At 44.6% G+C, this 24,304-nt stretch overlaps 2 protein-coding genes across 2 annotated transcripts in view; one reads left to right on the top strand and one right to left on the bottom strand.

The window, feature by feature from the left end:
• Positions 1-1,028: 1,028 nt before the first annotated feature.
• Positions 1,029-14,239, bottom strand: LOC310797371 (cyclic AMP-responsive element-binding protein 3-like protein 3-A; the record flags this gene model as incomplete). The annotated part of the gene is made up of 10 exons (XM_083659742.1): positions 1,029-1,195; positions 1,378-1,471; positions 1,756-1,840; positions 2,607-2,675; positions 5,064-5,170; positions 9,907-10,017; positions 10,142-10,272; positions 11,677-11,938; positions 13,078-13,179; positions 14,180-14,239. The coding sequence occupies 10 exons, from the start codon at positions 14,237-14,239 to the stop codon at positions 1,029-1,031; spliced, it is 1,188 nt and encodes a 395-aa protein (XP_083515868.1).
• A 5,508-nt stretch (positions 14,240-19,747) lies between these two features.
• Positions 19,748-24,304, top strand: part of LOC310797088 (elongation factor 2b-like) — a 10,378-nt gene continuing 5,821 nt past the window's right edge. Inside the window, exons 1-5 of the mRNA XM_083659374.1 lie at positions 19,748-19,847; positions 21,180-21,394; positions 22,790-22,971; positions 23,518-23,729; positions 24,302-24,304. The exon at positions 24,302-24,304 is cut by the window's right edge and continues 176 nt beyond it. Coding sequence (XP_083515500.1) covers positions 19,845-19,847; positions 21,180-21,394; positions 22,790-22,971; positions 23,518-23,729; positions 24,302-24,304 — 615 coding nt within the window. The 5' untranslated portion in view covers positions 19,748-19,844. The remainder of the gene's footprint in view (positions 19,848-21,179; positions 21,395-22,789; positions 22,972-23,517; positions 23,730-24,301) is intronic.

Here is a 24,304-nt window from a genome sequence, read left to right on the forward strand (position 1 = left end):
ACACTTGTGAATATATGACAATATGTACACTTGTGAATACCTGTATATGACAATATGTACACACTTGTAAATATATGACAATATGTACACTTGTGAATATATGACAATATGTACACACTCGTGAATATATGACAATAGCCTCATAGGTTTGGACAAAGACTTACAGCAAATATGTATACAGCCCCCCCTATACATCGATTAGTCCTCCCCTATAGGTGATGTATTGTCAGATAGGAACAGATGTTAGAATGAATAGAGCAGAGGCTATTCCAGTGTTTGCTGAGAATCTGGGTCAGAGCCCATTATTTGCCTGTAAGTAAGAACAGCACCGGCACCACCGAGCTGCAAGAACAATCAACCAAAATGGATTGTTTTAATGGATGAGAGAGAATTCAGAGAAGAGCATTTCTGTCATTTCTCTCCCGTGCATTGAGTGACAGTGGCTTTATCGAGTAGCTGCCAAATTAAATCCACCGGTTTGAAACCTTATTATTAGTGAAAACTGTTTTCTTCTCCGGTGCTTGTCACTGGACAGACATACATACATACAGCGCCGACTGTCTTTCAAATTTGACTTTATTTGGTTTTGTAAATTACAATTCAATAAGAAAGTACAACAAGGAATACACATTTGCATTGTTTGTGCGGTATAGCTACAGTACATAGGCCTACATCATGCAGTAAATAATAATATAAATTACATTGTCAATATAATATAATATATACAGGACCCCACCCGTGGTCCCTGAGGTGCAGTTTTTCACAGGGAAAATGGACTATTAAACCCGTGTGGACGACCTCCTCGCTGACCTCCATCTGAGCCAACAGTGTTTGTAAATGTCTTGGCGGCACAGTCGATTCAGGTGTGTCTCTGTGTGGTGAGACACGAGATACGCCTCAATCTTTGCTGTGTGAGGCTCTGAGAAGAAATAGCTACTGGAAACGGCATCCCGTATGGACGCTGTGCCTACGAGCAAACCAACACCGTCTGCCCCTTCCTTTCCTCGATGTCGGGGGGCTCAAAGACGTCAGCGGCTGTTTTTGAGGTGGTCCTCCTGGTAGTGAGGGGATAGGAGGTGTGTGTCGGGGAGATCTGTCCCGGTCCAGAGCCGGCCCATGACGGAGACTGACAGGGCGGGCGGAGGAGGAGGGCTGTCTGCCTGCCCCTCTGCCCAGTGCAGGGAGCGGGACGGCACTGAGGGGGCAGAGGAGGAGGTAGAGAAGAGTTAAACTGTGTGTGTGTGTGTGTGTGTGTGTGTGTGTGTGTGTGTGTGTGTGTGTGTGTGTGTGTGTGCGTGCGTGCGTGCGTGCGTGCGTGCGTGTGTGTGTGTGTGTGTGTGTGTGCGTGCATGTGTGTGCGTGCGTGTGTCTGCCAACCTTTGGACTCTGTGTACTCTCCCTGGCTGAGCTGGCTGTAAGGGTCTGGCTGAAAACTGGGGGACAGGAGGAGAGAGAAGGAGAGGAGCAGCACCTGATAAAGAGCCAGAAAACAGAGGCAAGGTCAGATGGAAAAGAGAGTGTTATTATCAGGCATAATTCACATACACAAAAAGTTTGCACAAAAATTGAACACACAAAGGGGCTACTTATTCAACAAATCAACATTTCCGGAGCTTGCGATCCACAAAGTAAACTCAGCCGTAGTCAACAACGGCACCGCGTGGCCGCGCTTTTTTAATTATGTTGTGTCACATTCTCAAAGGTGTTAAAAAAGAAGAAGAAAAAAAATCAATGTTATCTTTCAAAGTGTCTCACCAGGATGCAGGTTCCTGACTGTGTTGTTTTGCTGGAGCCATTAGGCAGCAGAGCCTGCAGCCGGCTGAGCTGCTCCAGCAGAGAGCTGCAAACAGACAGAGACATGAAAGAGACTGTGTTGGTTTCCGGGGGAAACATGGCGGTATAATTTTTCCACAGTCTGTGAAAAGTGGTGAATAATACAACAAGAAGAAGAAGAAGAATAGCACATTCTTACAGAGCGCATGGCCTTGTGCTCTTTCAACATTTTGCTTCAACTCACTGCAAGCGCTCTGCCCGTGTCAGGAAGAAGGCGGCATAACGAGACCGCAGAGTGAAGTGAAGAGGAGGGGATGAGGAGAGAGTGCCGTGTGTGTGGGTTCAATATTGAATGTCTTTTTGTATTGTGTCAATTTTATATTGTTGAACATAAACCCTCGATGCTGGTGGAGCACCCATTGTTATTTACCATGACGGGCTTGGGTAGAGGCGTCACGCGTCATTCCTTGTCAGACATGATCGTTCGTTGTCAGAATGACGTCTGACAATTACCCTGCTCTGTTTTATCGTGGGGCGGGGGTTAAGGATATATAAATGAGTAAACTGACAGGCTGTCATCTAATGGCATACAGCAATTAAATCACGTTCGCAGAACAGAGAATGAAACAAGATTTGCGAAACGTTGCCAAACACAATAATAAAAAAAAGGGCGTTGGAGTACGTCAGGGCAGCAGCAGCACATAAAGGTTGAGTTTATTGGGATTATCTTTGCAGCGTGTGTTTGAGATAGTGGCAAGTTGAGTCTCTATGCCACTGCTCGGGAAACTGCAGTGCTGGCTTTACAACGTCAGCAGTCAGCCGGCTACACTCACATGTTGGTCTGCTCCAGCTGCTGGACCTTCATCTGCAGCTCCAGGTTGTGTGCGCTGCAGGCGGACATCCTGAGAGAAGGAGACAAGCAGAGGGAGACAGGGTCGGACTGGGACTAAAAAAAAAACGGCCCGCGGCGCGGATACTCCGCCCGCAACCCCCGCCCCATCCACACACAAACACAAGAGCAAGCCAAAATTCTGAGGCGGGCAACATTCGGCGACGACCAAAGGTTTCCGTCGAAAGATTTTGACGGCAACCTTACCTCGCAGCCACATTTTTTGGCTGTTTTTCTAAAATGTTGGTCGTTTGAAACCAGATTTAGAGGAATATCTCATTTTAAATTAACATTAGTAGACTTCAGTTTTAACCATCAATATTTGCTCCTTTTCTCATTAGGGTAAATACTGTTATGGTTATTACCTTAGTCACTCACTTCTACTAGCTTCTACACTATTTTCACAGGAGTGATCCTGTGGGGATGGTGCATTCCCAAAGTGGGCCGCTGTCTCAACCAAAAAAAAAAAAAAAAAATTGCCCTGGTCAAGCGGCCCACCGGGATTTGTCCCGGTGCTCCCGATGGCCAGGCCGACTATGGAGGGAGAGGGGAGCGAGGAGAGATAAGGAGAAAAGGCAGCGTCAAATAATGTTATGCTATTCTCTGTCCTTATTTCCTCATTAATATCTGTTTGCTGACCCCCCTGTTATCTTGCAACCCATTCCATCATCTCCTGGCTGCACCCCCAAACCGCTCTCTGGTGTCTCTCGTGACTTTTAGTGACTTTTAGTCTGTGAGTCACCTCCTATTATGGCCCTGTGATTCTGACCGCAAGACGCTGTCTGATAATGATATCCTGCAATGTTTTATAGCTGGCTTAATTATCAAGAAATGCTGATTCAGCCCAATGGAAATGTCATGGCAGCCTTGTATTCATAGTGTAACTTTTGTCATCCAGCGGCAATTTAGCTCAAGGTTGAGTCGGAGGCTGATAGTGCACTGCTACCAGATCCCATTCATATGCTATTTTTAGCTGTTTAAACTTTAAAACATGTCTCGTGGGTCTTTCATTTGAATTTGAATTGCCTCTGTGGGACTTCACTGTCTCTCCCCTCATTAACTACAGTATGCTCTATTTTATATGGGTATGTGCACAACCTCACTCTCACCTCCTCTGTGACCAGGCCATCACAACCTCACTCTCACCTCCTCTGTGACCAGGCCATCACAACCTCACTCTCACCTCCTCTGTGACCAGGCCATCACAACCTCACTGATCACCTCCTCTGTGACCAGGCCATCACAACCTCACTCTCACCGCCTCTGTGACCAGGCCATCACAACCTCACTCTCACCGCCTCTGTGACCAGGCCATCACAACCTCACTCTCACCGCCTCTGTGACCAGGCCATCACAACCTCACTCTCACCTCCTCTGTGACCAGGCCATCACAACCTCACTCTCACCTCCTCTGTGACCAGGCCATCACAACCTCACTCTCACCTCCTCTGTGACCAGGCCATGCAGCATCTCTCCCATTTTGCACACCCTCTCAATCCCCCCCCCCCCCCCCTAACTCTCCTCAGTTCCCATGTGGAGCTGTCAGTTGATTCTTTTTACATAACCCCTGTTTGTCCAGTTCCTACATTTATATTCTATTTTTCTTTGCTTGTTATATTCTCTGCTGCAAAAACACTGCAGCGGGGATCAGTGACCTTCTTGCAGCAAGGCGAGAGTGCAAGGCAAGAACGCTGCGACTGCACCCCCGTGCCCACGTCTTTGTTCTTGAAGTTGTTTTAAACAGTTTGTGTACTTTTTGCTCAAATTGACTCTGTTCACCTTTTTGATCAAACTCAGAAATGGAAGTGTAGCTGCTTTACTCCATCTCATCCTGCAGTCAGATCATCACCTTGGAATTATAACATTCCAGTTAACATTTTAGGGAAAAACAATTAATTGGTAACTAATTATAGGAATAGTAATTGAGATCCTTGTTTTTATTTTATTTGATCATTGGTCATTGATAAGCATGGCACTTCCCAGAGATCACATGTTAATCAAACAGTGTGTGTCACTTTGACGTCTTTTTCCTTGGACTTCGGCCGATGAAGTTTGAGTGTCTGTCTGCATCACGCATCACTGCAGCAATGACCCACCCAACAGCCAGTGTTTAGATCAGCTACTGTCAAAGCGTGTCATGAACTGGATGTACGTCTGGATAGAGCCCTGCACTGGCCTCAAATGTAGGCCCTATAGCCTGGCCCTTGCCTGAGACAATCAAGCCCTACCTGACCATCGGGTGTCGGGTCCTGTCGGGTTCAGGTCTGGTAGCCAACCTCTACCTCTGAATGTACTGATACAGTACCTATGGATCTACTGATACAGTACCTCTGAATGTACTGATACAGTACCTATGGATCTACTGATGCAGTACCTATGGATCTACTGATAAAGTACCTACCTTCCCTCCAGACCGTCCACGTACTCCCTCTTCTTCTTCCGGCTTTCCTGAGCAGAGTGCTTGTTGCGAATTTTCCGCCGGATCTTCTTCAAAACCCTCTCTTCAGACTGGTCAGGGACATGAAACACAAAAGCCTCTCTTTAGACTGGTCAGGGACATGAAACACAAAACCCTCTCTTCAGACTGGTCAGGGACATGAAACACAAAAGCCTCTCTTTAGACTGGTCAGGGACATGAAACACAAAAGCCTCTCTTCAGACTGGTCAGGGACATGAAACACAAAAGCCTCTCTTTAGACTGGTCAGGGACATGAAACACAAAAGCCTCTCTTCAGGCTGGTCAGGGACATGAAACACAAAAGCCTCTCTTCAGACTGGTCAGGGACATGAAACACAAAACCCTCTCTTCAGACTGGTCAGGGACATGAAACACAAAACCTTCTCTTTAGACTGGTCAGGGACATGAAACACAAAAGCCTCTCTTTAGACTGGTCAGGGACATGAAACACAAAAGCCTCTCTTTAGACTGGTCAGGGACATGAAACACAAAAGCCTCTCTTTAGACTGGTCAGGGACATGAAACACAAAAGCCTCTCTTTAGACTGGTCAGGGACATGAAACACAAAAGCCTCTCTTTAGACTGGTCAGGGACATGAAACACAAAAGCCTCTCTTTAGACTGGTCAGGGACATGAAACACAAAACCCTCTCTTTAGACTGGTCAGGGACATGAAACACAAAAGCCTCTCTTTAGACTGGTCAGGGACATGAAACACAAAAGCCTCTCTTTAGACTGGTCAGGGACATGAAACACAAAAGCCTCTCTTCAGACTGGTCAGGGACATGAAACACAAAACCTTCTCTTTAGACTGGTCAGGGACATGAAACACAAAAGCCTCTCTTTAGACTGGTCAGGGACATGAAACACAAAACCTTCTCTTTAGACTGGTCAGGGACATGAAACACAAAAGCCTCTCTTCAGACTGGTCAGGGACATGAAACACAAAAGCCTCTCTTTAGACTGGTCAGGGACATGAAACACAAAAGCCTCTCTTTAGACTGGTCAGGGACATGAAACACAAAAGCCTCTCTTCAGACTGGTCAGGGACATGAAACACAAAACCTTCTCTTTAGACTGGTCAGGGACATGAAACACAAAAGCCTCTCTTTAGACTGGTCAGGGACATGAAACACAAAAGCCTCTCTTCAGACTGGTCAGGGACATGAAACACAAAACCTTCTCTTTAGACTGGTCAGGGACATGAAACACAAAAGCCTCTCTTTAGACTGGTCAGGGACATGAAACACAAAAGCCTCTCTTTAGACTGGTCAGGGACATGAAACACAAAAGCCTCTCTTTAGACTGGTCAGGGACATGAAACACAAAAGCCTCTCTTTAGACTGGTCAGGGACATGAAACACAAAAGCCTCTCTTCAGGCTGGTCAGGGACATGAAACACAAAACCTTCTCTTTAGACTGGTCAGGGACATGAAACACAAAACCTTCTCTTCAGGCTGGTCAGGGACATGAAACACAAAAGCCTCTCTTCAGACTGGTCAGGGACATGAAACACAAAAGCCTCTCTTTAGACTGGTCAGGGACATGAAACACAAAAGCCTCTCTTCAGACTGGTCAGGGACATGAAACACAAAACCTTCTCTTTAGACTGGTCAGGGACATGAAACACAAAACCCTCTCTTTAGACTGGTCAGGGACATGAAACACAAAAGCCTCTCTTTAGACTGGTCAGGGACATGAAACACAAAAGCCTCTCTTTAGACTGGTCAGGGACATGAAACACAAAAGCCTCTCTTCAGACTGGTCAGGGACATGAAACACAAAAGCCTCTCTTCAGACTGGTCAGGGACATGAAACACAAAACCTTCTCTTTAGACTGGTCAGGGACATGAAACACAAAAGCCTCTCTTCAGGCTGGTCAGGGACATGAAACACAAAACCTTCTCTTCAGACTGGTCAGGGACATGAAACACAAAAGCCTCTCTTCAGACTGGTCAGGGACATGAAACACAAAAGCCTCTCTTTAGACTGGTCAGGGACATGAAACACAAAAACCTTCTCTTCAGACTGGTCAGGGACATGAAACACAAAAGCCTCTCTTTAGACTGGTCAGGGACATGAAACACAAAACCTTCTCTTCAGACTGGTCAGGGACATGAAACACAAAACCTTCTCTTTAGACTGGTCAGGGACATGAAACACAAAACCTTCTCTTTAGACTGGTCAGGGACATGAAACACAAAAGCCTCTCTTTAGACTGGTCAGGGACATGAAACACAAAAGCCTCTCTTTAGACTGGTCAGGGACATGAAACACAAAACCTTCTCTTTAGACTGGTCAGGGACATGAAACACAAAACCTTCTCTTTAGGCTGGTCAGGGACATGAAACACAAAACCCTCTCTTTAGACTGGTCAGGGACATGAAACACAAAACCTTCTCTTTAGACTGGTCAGGGACATGAAACACAAAAGCCTCTCTTTAGACTGGTCAGGGACATGAAACACAAAAGCCTCTCTTTAGACTGGTCAGGGACATGAAACACAAAACCTTCTCTTTAGACTGGTCAGGGACATGAAACACAAAACCCTCTCTTTAGGCTGGTCAGGGACATGAAACACAAAACCCTCTCTTCAGACTGGTCAGGGACATGAAACACAAAAGCCTCTCTTCAGACTGGTCAGGGACATGAAACACAAAAGCCTCTCTTCAGACTGGTCAGGGACATGAAACACAAAACCTTCTCTTTAGACTGGTCAGGGACATGAAACACAAAACCCTCTCTTTAGACTGGTCAGGGACATGAAACACAAAACCTTCTCTTTAGACTGGTCAGGGACATGAAACACAAAACCCTCTCTTTAGACTGGTCAGGGACATGAAACACAAAACCCTCTCTTTAGACTGGTCAGGGACATGAAACACAAAAGCCTCTCTTCAGACTGGTCAGGGACATGAAACACAAAAGCCTCTCTTTAGACTGGTCAGGGACATGAAACACAAAAGCCTCTCTTTAGACTGGTCAGGGACATGAAACACAAAAGCCTCTCTTCAGACTGGTCAGGGACATGAAACACAAAAGCCTCTCTTCAGACTGGTCAGGGACATGAAACACAAAACCTTCTCTTTAGACTGGTCAGGGACATGAAACACAAAAGCCTCTCTTTAGGCTGGTCAGGGACATGAAACACAAAAGCCTCTCTTCAGACTGGTCAGGGACATGAAACACAAAACCTTCTCTTCAGACTGGTCAGGGACATGAAACACAAAACCTTCTCTTCAGGCTGGTCAGGGACATGAAACACAAAACCTTCTCTTCAGACTGATCAGGGACATGAAACACAAAAGCCTCTCTTTAGACTGGTCAGGGACATGAAACACAAAAGCCTCTCTTCAGACTGGTCAGGGACATGAAACACAAAAGCCTCTCTTTAGACTGGTCAGGGACATGAAACACAAAACCCTCTCTTCAGACTGGTCAGGGACATGAAACACAAAACCCTCTCTTTAGACTGGTCAGGGACATGAAACACAAAACCTCTCTTCAGACTGGTCAGGGACATGAAACACAAAACCCTCTCTTTAGACTGGTCAGGGACATGAAACACAAAACCTCTCTTCAGGCTGGTCAGGGACATGAAACACAAAAGCCTCTCTTTAGACTGGTCAGGGACATGAAACACAAAAGCCTCTCTTCAGACTGGTCAGGGACATGAAACACAAAAGCCTCTCTTTAGACTGGTCAGGGACATGAAACACAAAACCCTCTCTTCAGACTGGTCAGGGACATGAAACACAAAAGCCTCTCTTTAGACTGGTCAGGGACATGAAACACAAAACCTTCTCTTCAGGCTGGTCAGGGACATGAAACACAAAAGCCTCTCTTTAGACTGGTCAGGGACATGAAACACAAAAGCCTCTCTTTAGACTGGTCAGGGACATGAAACACAAAACCTTCTCTTTAGACTGGTCAGGGACATGAAACACAAAAGCCTCTCTTTAGGCTGGTCAGGGACATGAAACACAAAACCCTCTCTTTAGACTGGTCAGGGACATGAAACACAAAACCTTCTCTTTAGACTGGTCAGGGACATGAAACACAAAACCCTCTCTTCAGACTGGTCAGGGACATGAAACACAAAACCCTCTCTTCAGACTGGTCAGGGACATGAAACACAAAACCTTCTCTTCAGACTGGTCAGGGACATGAAACACAAAACCTTCTCTTCAGACTGGTCAGGGACATGAAACACAAAAGCCTCTCTTTAGACTGGTCAGGGACATGAAACACAAAACCTTCTCTTCAGACTGGTCAGGGACATGAAACACATACATGTACATGAGACCAAGACAACAAAGTTGAACAGAGGAGATGGAGGAAGTGGGGTAACTGGCTAGCTGGGGATATGGATGTTGAGAGTTTGTGTATATATTTTACTTTTTACTTTAAGACGCCAACATCATTTGGTGCAGTGTTTCTCAACTGGTGGGTCACGGGGCTGTTTTGAGTGGGTCGCGGATGTGTGCATGAGGGGAAAAAAGTGCTTCTAGTCACTGAGGACGCTGGCGTGCACGGACAACATGACTGTCTTTCAGAGGCTGTAGCAGGCTCATTTCTAAAGCCAGAGTGAAGATACTGGTACCATATGAAACTAGAAGACCTAAGGCATCCATCAGTACCAACATGCCATGCTAGCCTGTTGCAAAGGGAGCTAAATGTCGCTACAAATTTAGGCTAAATTCTGAAAATCGGTCGCGACTTGATGACTAAGGAAAAATGTGGGTCGTGAGGCTAGACCAGCTCAGAACCAGTGTGTTGTAACATACCTTGGACAGGGGCAGCTTGCTGGGCAGGTTTACGCCTTCTTTAGCCAGCAGCTTCTTCTCATCCTCATTAAGTATGAGCTCCTGTAGGGAATGTTGTGAGATTCTCTGTGCCTGTGAAATATATATGGACAATTATATTCCAGTTTTCTGTCTCTCTCTCTCTGTCTCTCTTTCTCTCTCTCTCTCTCTCTCTCTCTCTCTCTCTCTCTCTCTCTCTCTCTCTCTCTCTCTTTACCTTCTCTCCAGCGTTAGACAGGAGCAGGTCCTTCACTGTGAGTGGATGACTGGAGGACAGTGAGGAATTCTGAGTAGCAGTGAGATAGTAGGCAATCCCAAACTGCTCTTGCAGGTCAGCAGATCCCCACCCTGAAGTCAGAACATTTATTTTTATTTTTTTATCGGAGTAAAATAGACAGCACATGACCATTCACAAAATTGCTGGCGGGTGCCACACAGTTCCTACTCCCCATGGTTATAAAATAAGACCATTTTGCCCGTAACCCGGCTGTGTGCTTTTGTAAAATGCTCATCATAGCCTAGCCTACATTTTGACTTTGTTTGAAATACTGTGTTAGACCTGGTTTATAGTCAAATTTCAAACCCGTTCAGTATTCAGAGGTGACAATGGAGCCATTATCAAAAAAGGAGAAGGATAAAAGAAGAATAAACTGCAGCAAAAGATAATTTCCTCGGGCGATGGCTGACAATGGCACAACCTGTTTCGTTTAAAAAGGGTCAGAAATGGAAAAGCAAAGCGTTTGGTCTTTGAATGAGCTCCTAAAGTGTCAGAGGCCCAGCCAGCAGCACTCATTATCCTACATAAGTCTCTGATTTATTCCTTTAAGCCGAGGCCCTGCGTGAACTTGCTCCGCATCTTAAAGAGGCATCTAAAAACAACAGATAGCTCGTTTGAATCATCCACCACTTCGAAACACGCTCGTGGACCTTCCTTTGCGTAAAACACAGGCAGCCAGTGTAACCCATGTTACGGGCTTGTCCAGGGGTGGAGGCAGGATTCGAACCCACGCTCTCCCGCGTCCAAAGCGCACGCGCTAAGCGCAACACCAAGAACGCTTGGTTAACGGGCCGTTATACTACTGGGGAGTGAGTTTAACCAACAATTTGCTACCTCTCGGGGCTCCCGAGGATTCTGATTCACTCGGTTCCACTCATACTCACTCCACACCTAGCCTGGGTGAACCCAGCCTTCAACGTGACGTCACAGACTGTGTCTGTAGCGTACGTTTCTTCGTGACTGATAGTACATGGAGGTCATGTGGACGTGGAGGCTGGGTTTACCCAGGCTACCCCACTGCCACTGGGCATCCGTGTTAATCCAGGCGCAGAGGAGAAATCCAAGAGCAGAAGTTTCACAAACGCACCGACTGCGAGGGCAGGAACTCTGTCCAAGCAACAATATATTGGAGTGCAAGCATACAACGCTCTTGAATGAAGATAGGGAGATATCTCCATAGGTCACGGCACCAATGTTAACCCATGTTAAGGACTTGCCCAGAGGTGGAGGCGGGAATCGAACCCACCCTCTCACGCTTCCAAAGCGCACCCCCAACCGCAACACCAAGACAGCTCTAATAGCTCCCTTGGCAGAGTTGGTTTAACGGGTCTTTATACTGGGGAGTGAGTTTAACCGATTAGCTCGTTAGCACTCGTTAGACGGGGACTCTGATTCACTCCGTTTACAACAACAGCAGCAGCAGTCTAACAAATGTCAGTGTTTCACATCATCGAGTGTTAGCGGAGCTCTCTTACCGAGGTCAATGGACACGTCGGGCGGCATTTGGTTTGGCGCGGGCTTGCCGGGCGCGCGGTGGGCCGGGGGCTGAGGGTGAGACTGTGGGTAGGGTGGGAAGGGCGTGGCGCAGGGCGGGTGAGGGCTGTCCAGGGCGTCCTCGTTGATCCCACTGTCGCTGGTGGAGGGCGACCACAGGGGGGAGGCGGGGGCAGACGAGTCGCTGCCGCCCAGGAGAGCATCCAGGAAGTCGTCGGTGTCGTCTCTGTCTGGGCTCAGGGTCTGAGACAGAGAGAGTGTGTATATACTGTATGTGATATATGTGTATATCATCAACACCCTCTGCACCATCACTGTCTGGGTGGATGGCCTTAATCAGATCATCATATTCGTACACACGTATAATATACACACCTGGGGCTGCTCCACATCCATATATGCTAGTAGATAATAAGGAAGGTTGGAGTTCAAACCCTTGAGTCCGTATTTGTCCCTGAATTCTCACCTCGCCGCTGTCAGTCACAGAATTACCCGATGAGCAGACCAGCATAATATACAGGCCTCACAGTTTGGAATGAATCATCTTATTTGGCAGATTCATCCGGAACACTGTATTTGTTGGATAGTTATTAGTGTGTCTACAGTTTTCAGAGTATTTCGGTAACATTTCACCAGCTTATTAGTTGACATTCAACAATTCTGTGTGTTTAGAGAGCATGATGCAGGTTGCATTTTTAAATGAATTTACATTTTTACATTTTGGGCTCATGATTATTCCCAGAATTACTGCAATGTGGTCTCCAACCTGCACCGTGCTCTTTAACAGATGGTCAACACAACAGATTCATAGATTTATTTCCCTCCTTATTAATAAAAATTGATGTATTTAAAACCGGTTTTGATTTCAGACAGCTGCTATGATCATAGTTATACATTTGATCGCATATAATATCTTATATATTTGATGTACCAGTTTACTAATAATCTCTAATATGTACAGTAACTAGGCCTACATTTCAGTAATTGTATTTTCATTATTGTACTTTAAATGAAATGTCAGTGTTTGTAACTTAATGAGTAGAACCTTGGTGAGGTTTTGATATAAGCTCATCTTGGGCTTTTTACCTCAACCGCACATGTACATTTCCCTTTCTTTCTTTCTTTCTTTCTTTCTTTCTTTCTTTCTTTCTTTCTTTCTTTCTTTCTTTCTTTCTTTGGTTCTCTTATTTTTCCTTTGTTTCTTTTTTTATACAGTATGCACAAATAAACTAAACCAAACCAAACCCAATCTAGCCTTATATTCAGCTCAAAGTGACAATGTGATAATAAGATCCAATACATTTGTGATTGAGATGATGATTTGGCCATGATGTAGGGCCGTCTATCTGCCAGTGAGTCTCCTGAGAGACCACCTTACTCACTTCATGAATTGTGATGGTCCAAGGTTGGTGGTTGCTGCGGCAACCGGTGGTTTCATCTGTGCTCCTGAGCAGAAGGTCAATGACTTCCATCCCACCATGCACCTATAATGAAAAGCTGCTCTGATTATTGGAGAGTCCGACCTCAGCACAGGAGAGAACAAGTTGTTCCAGAAGCAAATTCCCTGTTTGATGAAGGTATGCCTTGTTAAATCGATAAAGACCTTCGTTAAAGACGCGGTGTGCTCTTTTACCTGCACCCTCTTACTTCAAGAGCACGCTCAAACCCAGAGGCTTATACGCATTGATCCCAGTGCAAATGTATGTTACCGTACCTTATCAGCAGTCAGTGTCATAATTCCAACTTTAAAAGTAGCGCTGATGAAATCGGATGAAAGTATCCAGCAGGATTTGAAAAAGGCAGGACCAGATAAATAGCTCGATGTGGTGTGGGCACAGTATGGGGCTTTGTGCGTCTGAAGTGTGGGAGGAAATGTCTGAGTCTGTTTCAAGGGGACAAAGTTGAAATGGCACTTCACAGAATTACTTTCTCAAGCCAGCTGATCATGGTCCAATCACGTCTTTAGCAGACAGGTGAGAGGACCAATCAGGATGTGAAGTTGGTCACATGCAGGCTAAAATTGAACTTTGCATAGTTAAGATACATTTTGTTTCCTGCATACTTTCACATTCTTTTCTGTTGCACAGGGTTGAACTTTTTATTCACATAATGTACATGTACACCTGTAGAACAGGTGTACGCTATACTACTTCTATTAGTACACTACTATTATTGAATGAAAGCCCATCTTTAATTTCAAAAGCTTCTCGCCCTCAGTTTAAAACAAAGCACAAACAATATGAACAATTCAGTTCAAACTCACTTCTTATTATGGTGTTCATCTTTCAAAGATATATCCAATTTCTATATGTGTGAGGTATTAGGCGTTGTACATTCTAAAAATCTATATGGCCCTGCCATGCCTCGCCACAGCTTATCTTTATTGCCACACTTTAGAGCATTTAGTGTTCTGTCTGAGCATACACACCATAAAGAATGACATTATGTAAGATGTTCTCAGACATGAGGAACGTGCACGCTTACTGCAAAGCCATGTATCTGCAGTGTCCTGGGACCTTCACTGATTTTGATGAGCCCTTCCATCTCTACGTCTAACCACTATAGACCCTTTTCACGGGGGCCATTTTGTGTCAAAAAAGGCAGGGTAAACACAGATGCAAGCAAAACACTAATGAGGGTTTTGAAATTCCAATCATGGAAGTTTGAAACCCTCATTAGTGTTTTGCTTGCACCTGTGTTTACCCTGCCTTTTCGACACAAAAAAGTCTAACCACCATTCTCCTGAGGAGTAGCTTCCATCTCGATGTCTAACCACTATTCTCCTGAGGAGTACCTTCCATCTCAACGTCTAACCACTATTCTCCTGAGGAGTACCTTCCTTCTTGACATCTAACCACTATTCTCCTGAGGAGTACCTTCCTTCTTGACATCTAACCACTATTCTCCTGAGGAGTACCTTCCTTCTTGACATCTAACCACTATTCTCCTGAGGAGTACCTTCCATCTCAACGTCTAACCACTATTCTCCTGAGGAGTACCTTCCTTCTTGACATCTAACCACTATTCTCCTGAGGAGTACCTTCCATCTCTCAACGTCTAACCACTATTCTCCTGAGGAGTACCTTCCATCTCTCGATGTCTAACCACTATTCTCCTGAGGAGTACATTCCATCTCTCGATGTCTAACCACTATTCTCCTGAGGAATACCTTCCTTCTTGACGTCTAACCACTATTCTCCTGAGTACCTTCCTTCTTGACGTCTAACCACTATTCTCCTGAGGAGTACCTTCCTTCTTGACATCTAACCACTATTCTCCTGAGGAGTACCTTCCTTCTTGACATCTAACCACTATTCTCCTGAGGAGTACCTTCCATCTCTCGATGTCTAACCACTATTCTCCTGAGGAGTACCTTCCATCTCTCGATGTCTAACCACTATTCTCCTGAGGAGTAGCTTCCATCTCAATGTCTAACCACTATTCTCCTGAGGAGTACCTTCCTTCTTGACGTCTAACCACTATTCTCCTGAGGAGTACCTTCCTTCTCGACGTCTAACCACTATTCTCCTGAGGAGTACCTTCCTTCTCGATGTCTAACCACTATTCTCCTGAGGAGTACCTTCCATCTCTCGACATCTAACCACTATTCTCCTGAGGAGTAGCTTCCATCTCGATGTCTAACCACTATTCTCCTGAGGAGTAGCTTCCATCTCTCGACATCTAACCACTATTCTCCTGAGGAGTACCTTCCATCTCTCAACGTCTAACCACTATTCTCCTGAGGAGTACCTTCCATCTCTCGACGTCTAACCACTATTCTCCTGAGGAAAGAGACAGCGTCGCCTACCTGGCTCTGGTTAGCCCACATAAATGAAAAGCCTCTTTCCATAAAAACTGTTTTGTGGAGAAGCACCTCACCTCACCCGTTCCTTTCTCATCTCCTCTGATTAAGTGTCAAGTGTGTGTCAGAATGTGAATGAATGGAGCCGCCCATTACTGATTGCCTCTCTTATAAAGATCTGTCAGTGCAAACAGCTCTAAAAGGGCTTGATTTTAACATTCGCAGAGATTGAACCATCATTTTACCGTCCTTATATGAACTATATTTTCAGGAAATCAGAAAGAGAATAATAATAATATGAATAAATTAAACACCTGTCAATGTTCAAAAAAAATTCACTCCCGTGCCGACCAGCTCATGAAAAGGGTCGATGTTATTTTTATGTTAATTCAATGTGATGATATCTTTTTGGGTTTTTTTCATCTGTGTGGACATGCTACAAAAAGGCTAGTATCCAGAGGCTTCAAGTAGCATATAATGATGCATTGAGAATTCTCCTCAAAAGGCCCAGGTGGTGGAGTGCGAGTGAAATGTTTGTCACTGTTGGAGTCTGCACTTTTTATGCTGTTTTATGAAATCTAATGTATAAATGTATGCAACGCCTGGATGAGTCGAATAACAGCATCATAGTGGTTTTGTCTAACCCTGTGATCAGCTGTTGCTGTTGTTACACAGCCAGGCTTGGAGCACTGGCTGAAGAGCCTGTTTGTATCGGTGTAGTTGTACATCTGTCTTGTGTCTCTTTTTATGTGTTTTTCTATGTACCTGAGTCCGGCAATAAAGTTGATTGATTGATTGATTGATTGATTGATTGATTGATTGATTGATTGATTGATTGATTGATTGATTTGATTGTGGAGCCAGTGTAAGCTAGGAATTTAGCCCCAATCTGTGACACAGGAGAAGTTATTCTTTGGGGGCTTTAGGGACCCCGGTCTATCTGGACCAGGTCTGATGGATTTATTGCTAGTTTATAATTGGGAAAAGGACCAGATCAGGATTCACACAGGGATCATGTATGTACAGTATGTAAACACACTTTCAAGGACTCCTTTCTTAATATCAATCATATCACTCTTGTCTTTCAAGTTGTTGATGCATTGAGAGCCACTTATCTGTGGCAGAGAACATGGTATTATAGTGTAATAGGCCTAATTGCATGACAGCTGAATTCCTATCTTTATTGTTGTTCTTTCTTAAGATTAGAGCGTTTCAAAGTACATTCCAATATTATCAGCACATCTCTGGTTTACCCAGAATACATAGCAGTTTAATACAGATCATTGCCATGTTATTACCCATGACATCTTTATTTTTTTATTTTAATTTTTTATTTTTTATTACCCATGACATGACATGCTTCCATATTATCTTGGTCTTACACCATCACTTGAATGTTACTGAGGGCAATAGAGTTACACCCCAAATGCTTAAAATTGGAATGGACGCTGACTCAAAGTTCATCCTGGTATATGAAGTGACGCACAACACAACCAAATAAAATCAAATGTACTATGAGGACACATTCAGGCTCCTATTCCCCTTCAGTGATTTTTACAGCATATGTAAACATATCGGTGCAACTGAGTACACCCTTCTCAATTCATTTAGTCTTATCTTACAGTACTTACCATATAGTTTTATGACAACCATTACTTTAACAGACAGCCTAATGCAGTGGTTGTCAAACCTAACCCTAAACTGACACAAATTAGACCACGGACCCCCATTTGATAGGATTTTGTCCCAGGGACCCCCATAAGACTTTTGCTTTTAGATGTTTTATTACAGAAAGTGTATGAAACCCATGACCACGACAGTAATGCATTCTGTCATTGTGTTACTTATGGAATTATTATTACTTATGAAATGGTATTATAGTGAAAATAAATGATCCCCCTTTTGCTGGGGACCCCCTGCAATCCCCACAAGGACCCCTGGGGGTCCCCGGACCCCACTTTGAGAACCACTGGCCTAATGAAAAGAGAGGGAGATGTGTAAGGAGAGGCTGAGATGAACCCAGCCATACCTTCTCAGATCCATAGGACAGCTAAAGAGAAAGAGTGTGCTGCACGCATAGTTTTATTACCAGCTATAAAATGCATGTTAGATGGATTTTTATCTAGACTCTTGTTTATTATTTACTTATCTAGACTCCAGTGATAAGTCTGTTTACACCGTAACACGCAGGATGACGATATACCTGCACCTTGGGGAAATTCCAGTGTCTCATAACAGAAATGAAAGCAACTGTGTGAGCCGAAGCTGGCTGCTGCTTAAACAGGAAGACGAGCGGAGCGCTGAGCAGCTGAGAGGAAGGATTAGACACAGCGGCCAGCACACACACCACTTGGCAACAGGGGCAAGCTTGGGGCAGCTGTGGCTCAGGAGGTACAGTGGGTCGTCCACTAATCAGAGGATTGGTGGTTCAATCCCCGGCTCCTCCAGTCGGTTGCACACTGCGTGGTAGCTTGCTGTCATCGGTGTATGAATGTGTGTGTGAATATAATTAATTGATCTCTTGACAATGATGCCCTGACCCCTGTCATGACCTCTGTCTGTCTTGTTGTTTCCCTTGTGTGCTCCTTCCCTCCATACCTGCCCTCAATGTTTCCTCGTTAGTCCTGCCTTGTTCTGACTTCTCGCCTAGCCAATCAGTTCTCCTTGTTTCTTCCTTGCTTCCCCACACTGTTCCTCTCTCACCAGCTGTCCATCATGTTGCAAATGTGTTGCGCTAAAGCCCAAGGCAGACTGGTCGTTGATTGGTCTGCCATGGCTAAACACGGACAAACAAGGATTGGACATATTGAATCTGACCAAACATCTCCAAACAAGGACAGACAGCCATGGCACACCAAACAAACATCTGTGTTTGTCCGTGTTTGTTGGAGAATGTTAGATCGGTGTGCCACCATGGGTTTAATAGTCTCAGGGTTAGGGTTGGGTTAGGCTTAGTCTCAGTCTCCCGCCTTGATTTTGGTTCGTTCATGTCATGTTGTCCTCCCTAGTCTCTGTAGCTAAGAGTCTCTGTAGCAGTGTGCCAGGACATTTTAGTGTTCTGGCTGTCAGGTTGACAGAGTAAAGCTTTTTGTTAATCCTGAATCCTGACTTCCTGTCTGCACTTGAGTCCACTTTGTAGTCAACGCCGTAGCCTAACTGACACTCCGTTATAATGGAGGATTTATTCAGTTATCTAAGGTTTGGGTGTTGTGATAGATCCTGCGGTGTTGTGTCTGCTTCTAAAACTGTGTCTCTCCCTTGCAGGTGACTCATTACAGTGACTCAGTGCACCATGGGTCCGGCTGTCGTCAGATCTACTTCTCCCTTCAAGCGGCTGTTCCGGTTTGGTTTTGCTCTGCTGCAGTTTGCTTGCTTTATGCATCTTCCAACACCCATACACATACACCCACCCACCTATCATTTAGCACTAAGACCCCATTTACACCTGGTATTAAAATGGGATCTGTATCCAGATAAGTTACTGTATCTGGATAAGGAAAAATGCATGTTAATGCAAGGTGTAAACGTGTCATGATCAGAATATGATCAAATATGCCTGAACCCATCTGGAGGTAGTCTGGCTCATTGTGTAGAGATCTCTTAACCCCATTCACACCAGATTTTTATAACGTATCTGGATATGGGTCGCATTAAAAAAAAAAACAGGTGGGTGGATTGGAACTGGGGGGAATCACATGATCCTCCCACGTGCTACGTCCCGCTGGGAAACTCCTCGCTGTCAGGTGAAAAGCATCAGCTGACCAATGCAAATGTACACGGCTCTGCCCAGATCGGCAGAGGGGGTGGAGCAACGACAGTAGGAATTGGCCAAGTACATTTAGAAAAATCAAATATGAGAAAAATCTGCTGGGGGGGGGGGGGGGGGGTCAGAGGTGTAAATCCTACTGATACCACTTAAAATGTCCACACTTCATATAGCACATTCTGTAATTTGGTTCAGTTAGCACCTTATCCCGATTTAAGTGGGTTTAATTGATGACAATTGTTTTAATTTGTGTAATAAAGATTTATTTCACGTGCATTATGGTGTGTGCATGGCCGCTTCAGCCAATTGCATGCACAACTCAGCTGCAATTAACAATCCCCATGTTCTAGTTTTACAGAGACAAAAGGCAACTATAGCCATTATGAAGTCAGCAGTGCACAGTATTGAGCAGCAGCGCCCCCTGCCGGCGCAGCGGCTGTATTGCCGGTGTCATAACACCGCTCTCAGTACTACGCAGATGATACTGAGGAGGCGGTTCGTCGACAGCCCTGCCTCTCAGATGTGGAAGTCAGTTTTTACAGCAATAAACCCCTTATAACGACCTACGAGCACCAGACAAAATGGTGAGTCGAAACACGAATGCCTAAACTGTTGTGAATGTAAATGTATACGACTGTAACAGGGGTAATGTGGGCTGTCAGCTACCCAAAAACTAACGTTTGGTCAGTCAACGTTTCGACAGGTCCAGCAGCCATACCTGTCAGGTGTCAGCTAACATGGATGCACACCGGGGCATTAACGTTATAATGTTAGATCTGCGAGTGTTTACGTCATAGCGTTAGCTACGAGCTCTACAAAATATGTGGTTTGTTTGAAATGTGCGCAGCATGGCAGTTATATCAGCTCTGGGGTTTTATTTGGCCTCCGTTGGGCCGGTTAGCTAACATGATGCTGTGACGTTCATAACAAATCCTCTGTGTTGGATTAGCAGCATTATAATAACATTATTATTAGACACCGACCCAGCCGGCATGTCGTCAGCTGAATTAATTCATACTTTGTGAAGTGAATGGATCAGATAGACTATGCTGTTAACTGAAAGCATTTAGAATCCCGTTAAATTCAATAATGTTAGGTCAGTCGTCAGTATTGGTCCAGTGTCCTCCTCACAGATGCTATTATTGGCAAGTAACCTACACTTAGGTTTTCTGAGAATATAGCCTATTATAGTGTCAACTGTAAAGTCATAGTAGTAGCAAAGCCTATAGGCCTTCAGTGAAATTACACATTACACAACTATAACTATTGTATGATGCAACACATAGGTAAACCAGTCATTTGAGTTGTGGTGCATCATACATCATACACACAGACCCCCATTTGATTTGAAGATTTTGTCCCAGGGTCCCCCATCTGAGTGAGAAGACCCTACCACTCTCCTGGCCCTGTCTTTGCAGGAGCTGATTGGCTGCACCTGGGCTCAGTGCACTCGGTGACCTTCAGACCATTCAGTCTCTCCCTCCTCACCCATGCGCCTTTTTTTCTGTTTAATGTCTGTGTTGTCTAACTTGTCTTGTTATTTTCCCTCAATTTTAGCTCAGTTTTAGCTAATAGCCTATATATCCTCCTTTATTATATAAGGGAGTAAGTGGTCATGTTTTTGGTTACACTTGTGCAAATTGTGATGTCACTGATTATGTCATAGACATTGTGACATTGACACATCATCGTCTATGACATAATCAGTGACATCATCGTCTGTGACATCATCAGTGATGTCACGCGAACAATTGTGATGTCATCAGTGATGCAAAGTGGGCCAATAGAGCAGGCCAGGCCGTGCAATAGCGGGCCTGCGGGCGAGGCCGCGCAGCGGGTGAGCTGCAAGGCGGGTGAGGTCCTAGGAATCGATTTCTAGTATATATACTGTAATGGGATGAATGCCCCTCTGCTAGGTGAACTTCACGGTGGACCAGATCCGTGCCATCATGGACAAGAAGTCCAACATCAGGAACATCTCTGTGATCGCTCACGTCGACCACGGGAAGTCCACTCTGACGGACTCGCTGGTGTCCAAAGCGGGGATCATCGCTTCATCCCGGGCCGGAGAGACCCGCTTCACAGACACGCGGAAAGACGAGCAGGAGCGCTGCATCACCATCAAATCTACGTAGGTTGTAGAGTGTTGTAGGCTAGTCTAGTGCATCCCATTAAAGCTCTCACATTTCAGGTGTGTAGATCTGTTGTCTTCTATTACAGTCTTGTTGTCGTGTTGAATTACAGTAGAACACGGTTTATCTGGAAGAATTAAATATTGGGATTGAAATACTGCAATTTTGTTATTACTTTATTTAACCAGTTAAGAGTTTCATTAGGATGAAAGATCTCCTTTGCAAGAGAGACCTGGCCAACATAATAAATGTGTAAATTACTTAAGGTATTAATTAAATATGAAAGAAAGGATCTTTGCAGTCTAACTTGCATTTGCTTTTACTCGCGTTTTATCAAGGACATATAGACAGTTACGGATTATTTGCGTCACGTTGGCTTTTTTGTGTGATTCTGACTTTCCAGTTGACTGGTTGGTTCTGATGTCTGAGATTCAGTCAAATGTATTATAGGAATTAAAATTTTCCTCTGTTTATATACATATATGACCAAAGATGTTTAATGAAGACATTGTTAAAAATGTTTGTTTGGTTCAATTTAAAGATATTTAACGGCATTTGCAGTGCAAAAATCCGCCCTTTTTTTACAGGCAGTTTCAGACTAACAAATACACTCAAATTGGCCTTGGCTCCCATCCCCAAATAATTGCTGAAATCCCTCCAAGCAGGCCACTTTGCAGCATTTACACCCACTGGAAAGCCTCCACTCAGCAGGTTTAGCTCATTTGAATCAGGGGGGCTGCTGTTGTCAGCCAATTAACTAAACTGCACTTATTTGCAAATGATCACAACCAACATGACACTTATCCAGAGCCACAGGGTTTGAAAACAGTATAACAGAATAATAGCCTAGCGGGACGTTAACCTGCTGCGACCCTCGTGTTGGAGATCAAACTCTTTTTTTATGAAGCCTCAAAAGGATTTGCTCATTATTTCATGAGAATATATATATATAATATATATATATATATATATATATATATATATATATATATATATATATATATATATATATATATATATATACCGGTATATATATACCTGTATATATATGAAGTTAACAAGTGTTGACTCACACAGCTGATATGGCTCTGGGGCGCCTGTTCAAGAGTATTTAAAGGTATTAAATCAGCTCTGATGGGTGCGGTCTCATTTAGACATGTTGATTTTTACACTCAGAAAGAAAGTGAAAATAACACGATTTTTGCTGTATTGTAAAAATGCCAGAAATGGTTAAATTCTTAATTCACAAGTTCTTCAAACAAGTTCAACTGCATTGCAAATAAATTAAGTCACATCACCCCGTTAGCAGATATTGTTCTCCTTGTTTCTTCGAGATGGACTGGATTTTGAGAGCCAACTCGTCCTCCAACTCTTCTGTCCCCTCTGTCGTTCAGGGCCATCTCCATGTTCTATGAGCTTGCAGAAAATGACTTGCCGTTCATCAAGCAGTGCAAGGACGGCGCCGGCTTCCTCATCAACCTGATCGATTCTCCGGGTCACGTGGACTTCTCCTCCGAGGTCACCGCTGCCCTCAGGGTCACTGACGGAGCGCTGGTGGTGGTCGACTGCGTCTCAGGTAATCTCACCTGGAGTCTGTTAGGCTTCTCGTCGAGGATCGTGGGACCAATGGGACCATTAACTAGCACCCTATGGCAATTAGCAAACCTGTTTGGTTATGATCTGAAAGACGAAAGATCTCTGTCTCTGTCCCAATGTGAGTCTGTCTGTCAATCTGTCCATTAAGAGATTCATGAAGTTTTAGTGGACACTGGACAGTACAGAAGACCGATGTGGGCAAATAGGGAATAAAGGAGGGACTATCAATATAATGACACGGTTTATTACATTGAGTTATTGAATATTTAAATCTGATTGGACAGTGAACACATTCTGAGGTCTGCGAATTTTGTGAATAGTAGCAGACATACTTTGACATGCTGAATCACATCAGAAGTCTGGCGGATTTTGTTGATTTCAGCTTGTAATAAAATAATTGTAAATCAATTTTGTGTGTCAAATGAGCTGTGTAATAATAAGTGCAAACCAGACAAGGAAATTGAAGACCCCCATGTGAAGTGGAGATAGCTCTGTGTGTTTGACCGGTGGGTCTGCGCCTCGGCAGGTGTGGCTGTGCAGACAGAGACGGTGCTGCGGCAGGCCATCGCGGAGCGCATCAAGCCGGTCCTGATGATGAACAAGATGGACCGCGCCCTGCTGGAGCTGCAGCTGGACCCCGACGAGCTCTTCCGGACCTTCCAGCGCATCATCGAGAACGTCAACGTCATCATCTCCACCTACGGAGAGGACGAGGGAGGGCCCATGGGCAACATCCAGGTGAGGGCGCGTGCTCATAGCACACAGGCACACACCAGAGATGGGGACTTGGCCTCGCGACTTGGGCTTGAGTCGCACTTAAGTCGCGCACACACAGTGACTTAAGTCGCGCACACACAGTGACTTGAGACCTGAATTGAGACTCGTCCTCAAAAGACTTGAGACTCGACTCAGACTCGAGATTTGGGACTCGCGAACAATCTTTATTTTAAATTTTTTGCTACATTAACATTAAGGAAATGTCGACATAATAATGCTAATACTGATTGGTAATAGATAAAGGAGTGAGGATAATACAGTACATGCTTTGAATTCCTTAGTTTTAACTATGCCGTGTTCTAAGCAGACCAGATGACATGCAGCAGATGATAGAACGCTCATCCATAAGAGACTTGAGACCTGACTTGGACTTATGACCAAAGACTTGAGACTTGACTTGGACTTGCAAAACATGACTCGTGAGCATCTCTTTCACACACAGATACACTGAAAAAAGACAATGCCTTGGACATTCTGTGTTTTGCGTGCAGACAGCTGTGACCGGTATGCATACATGCCTTTTTTTCCTGTAGATC

The sequence above is a fragment of the Poromitra crassiceps genome, assembly GCF_964638095.1.
Source record: "Poromitra crassiceps genome assembly, chromosome: 23".
NCBI lineage: Eukaryota > Metazoa > Chordata > Actinopteri > Beryciformes > Melamphaidae > Poromitra > Poromitra crassiceps.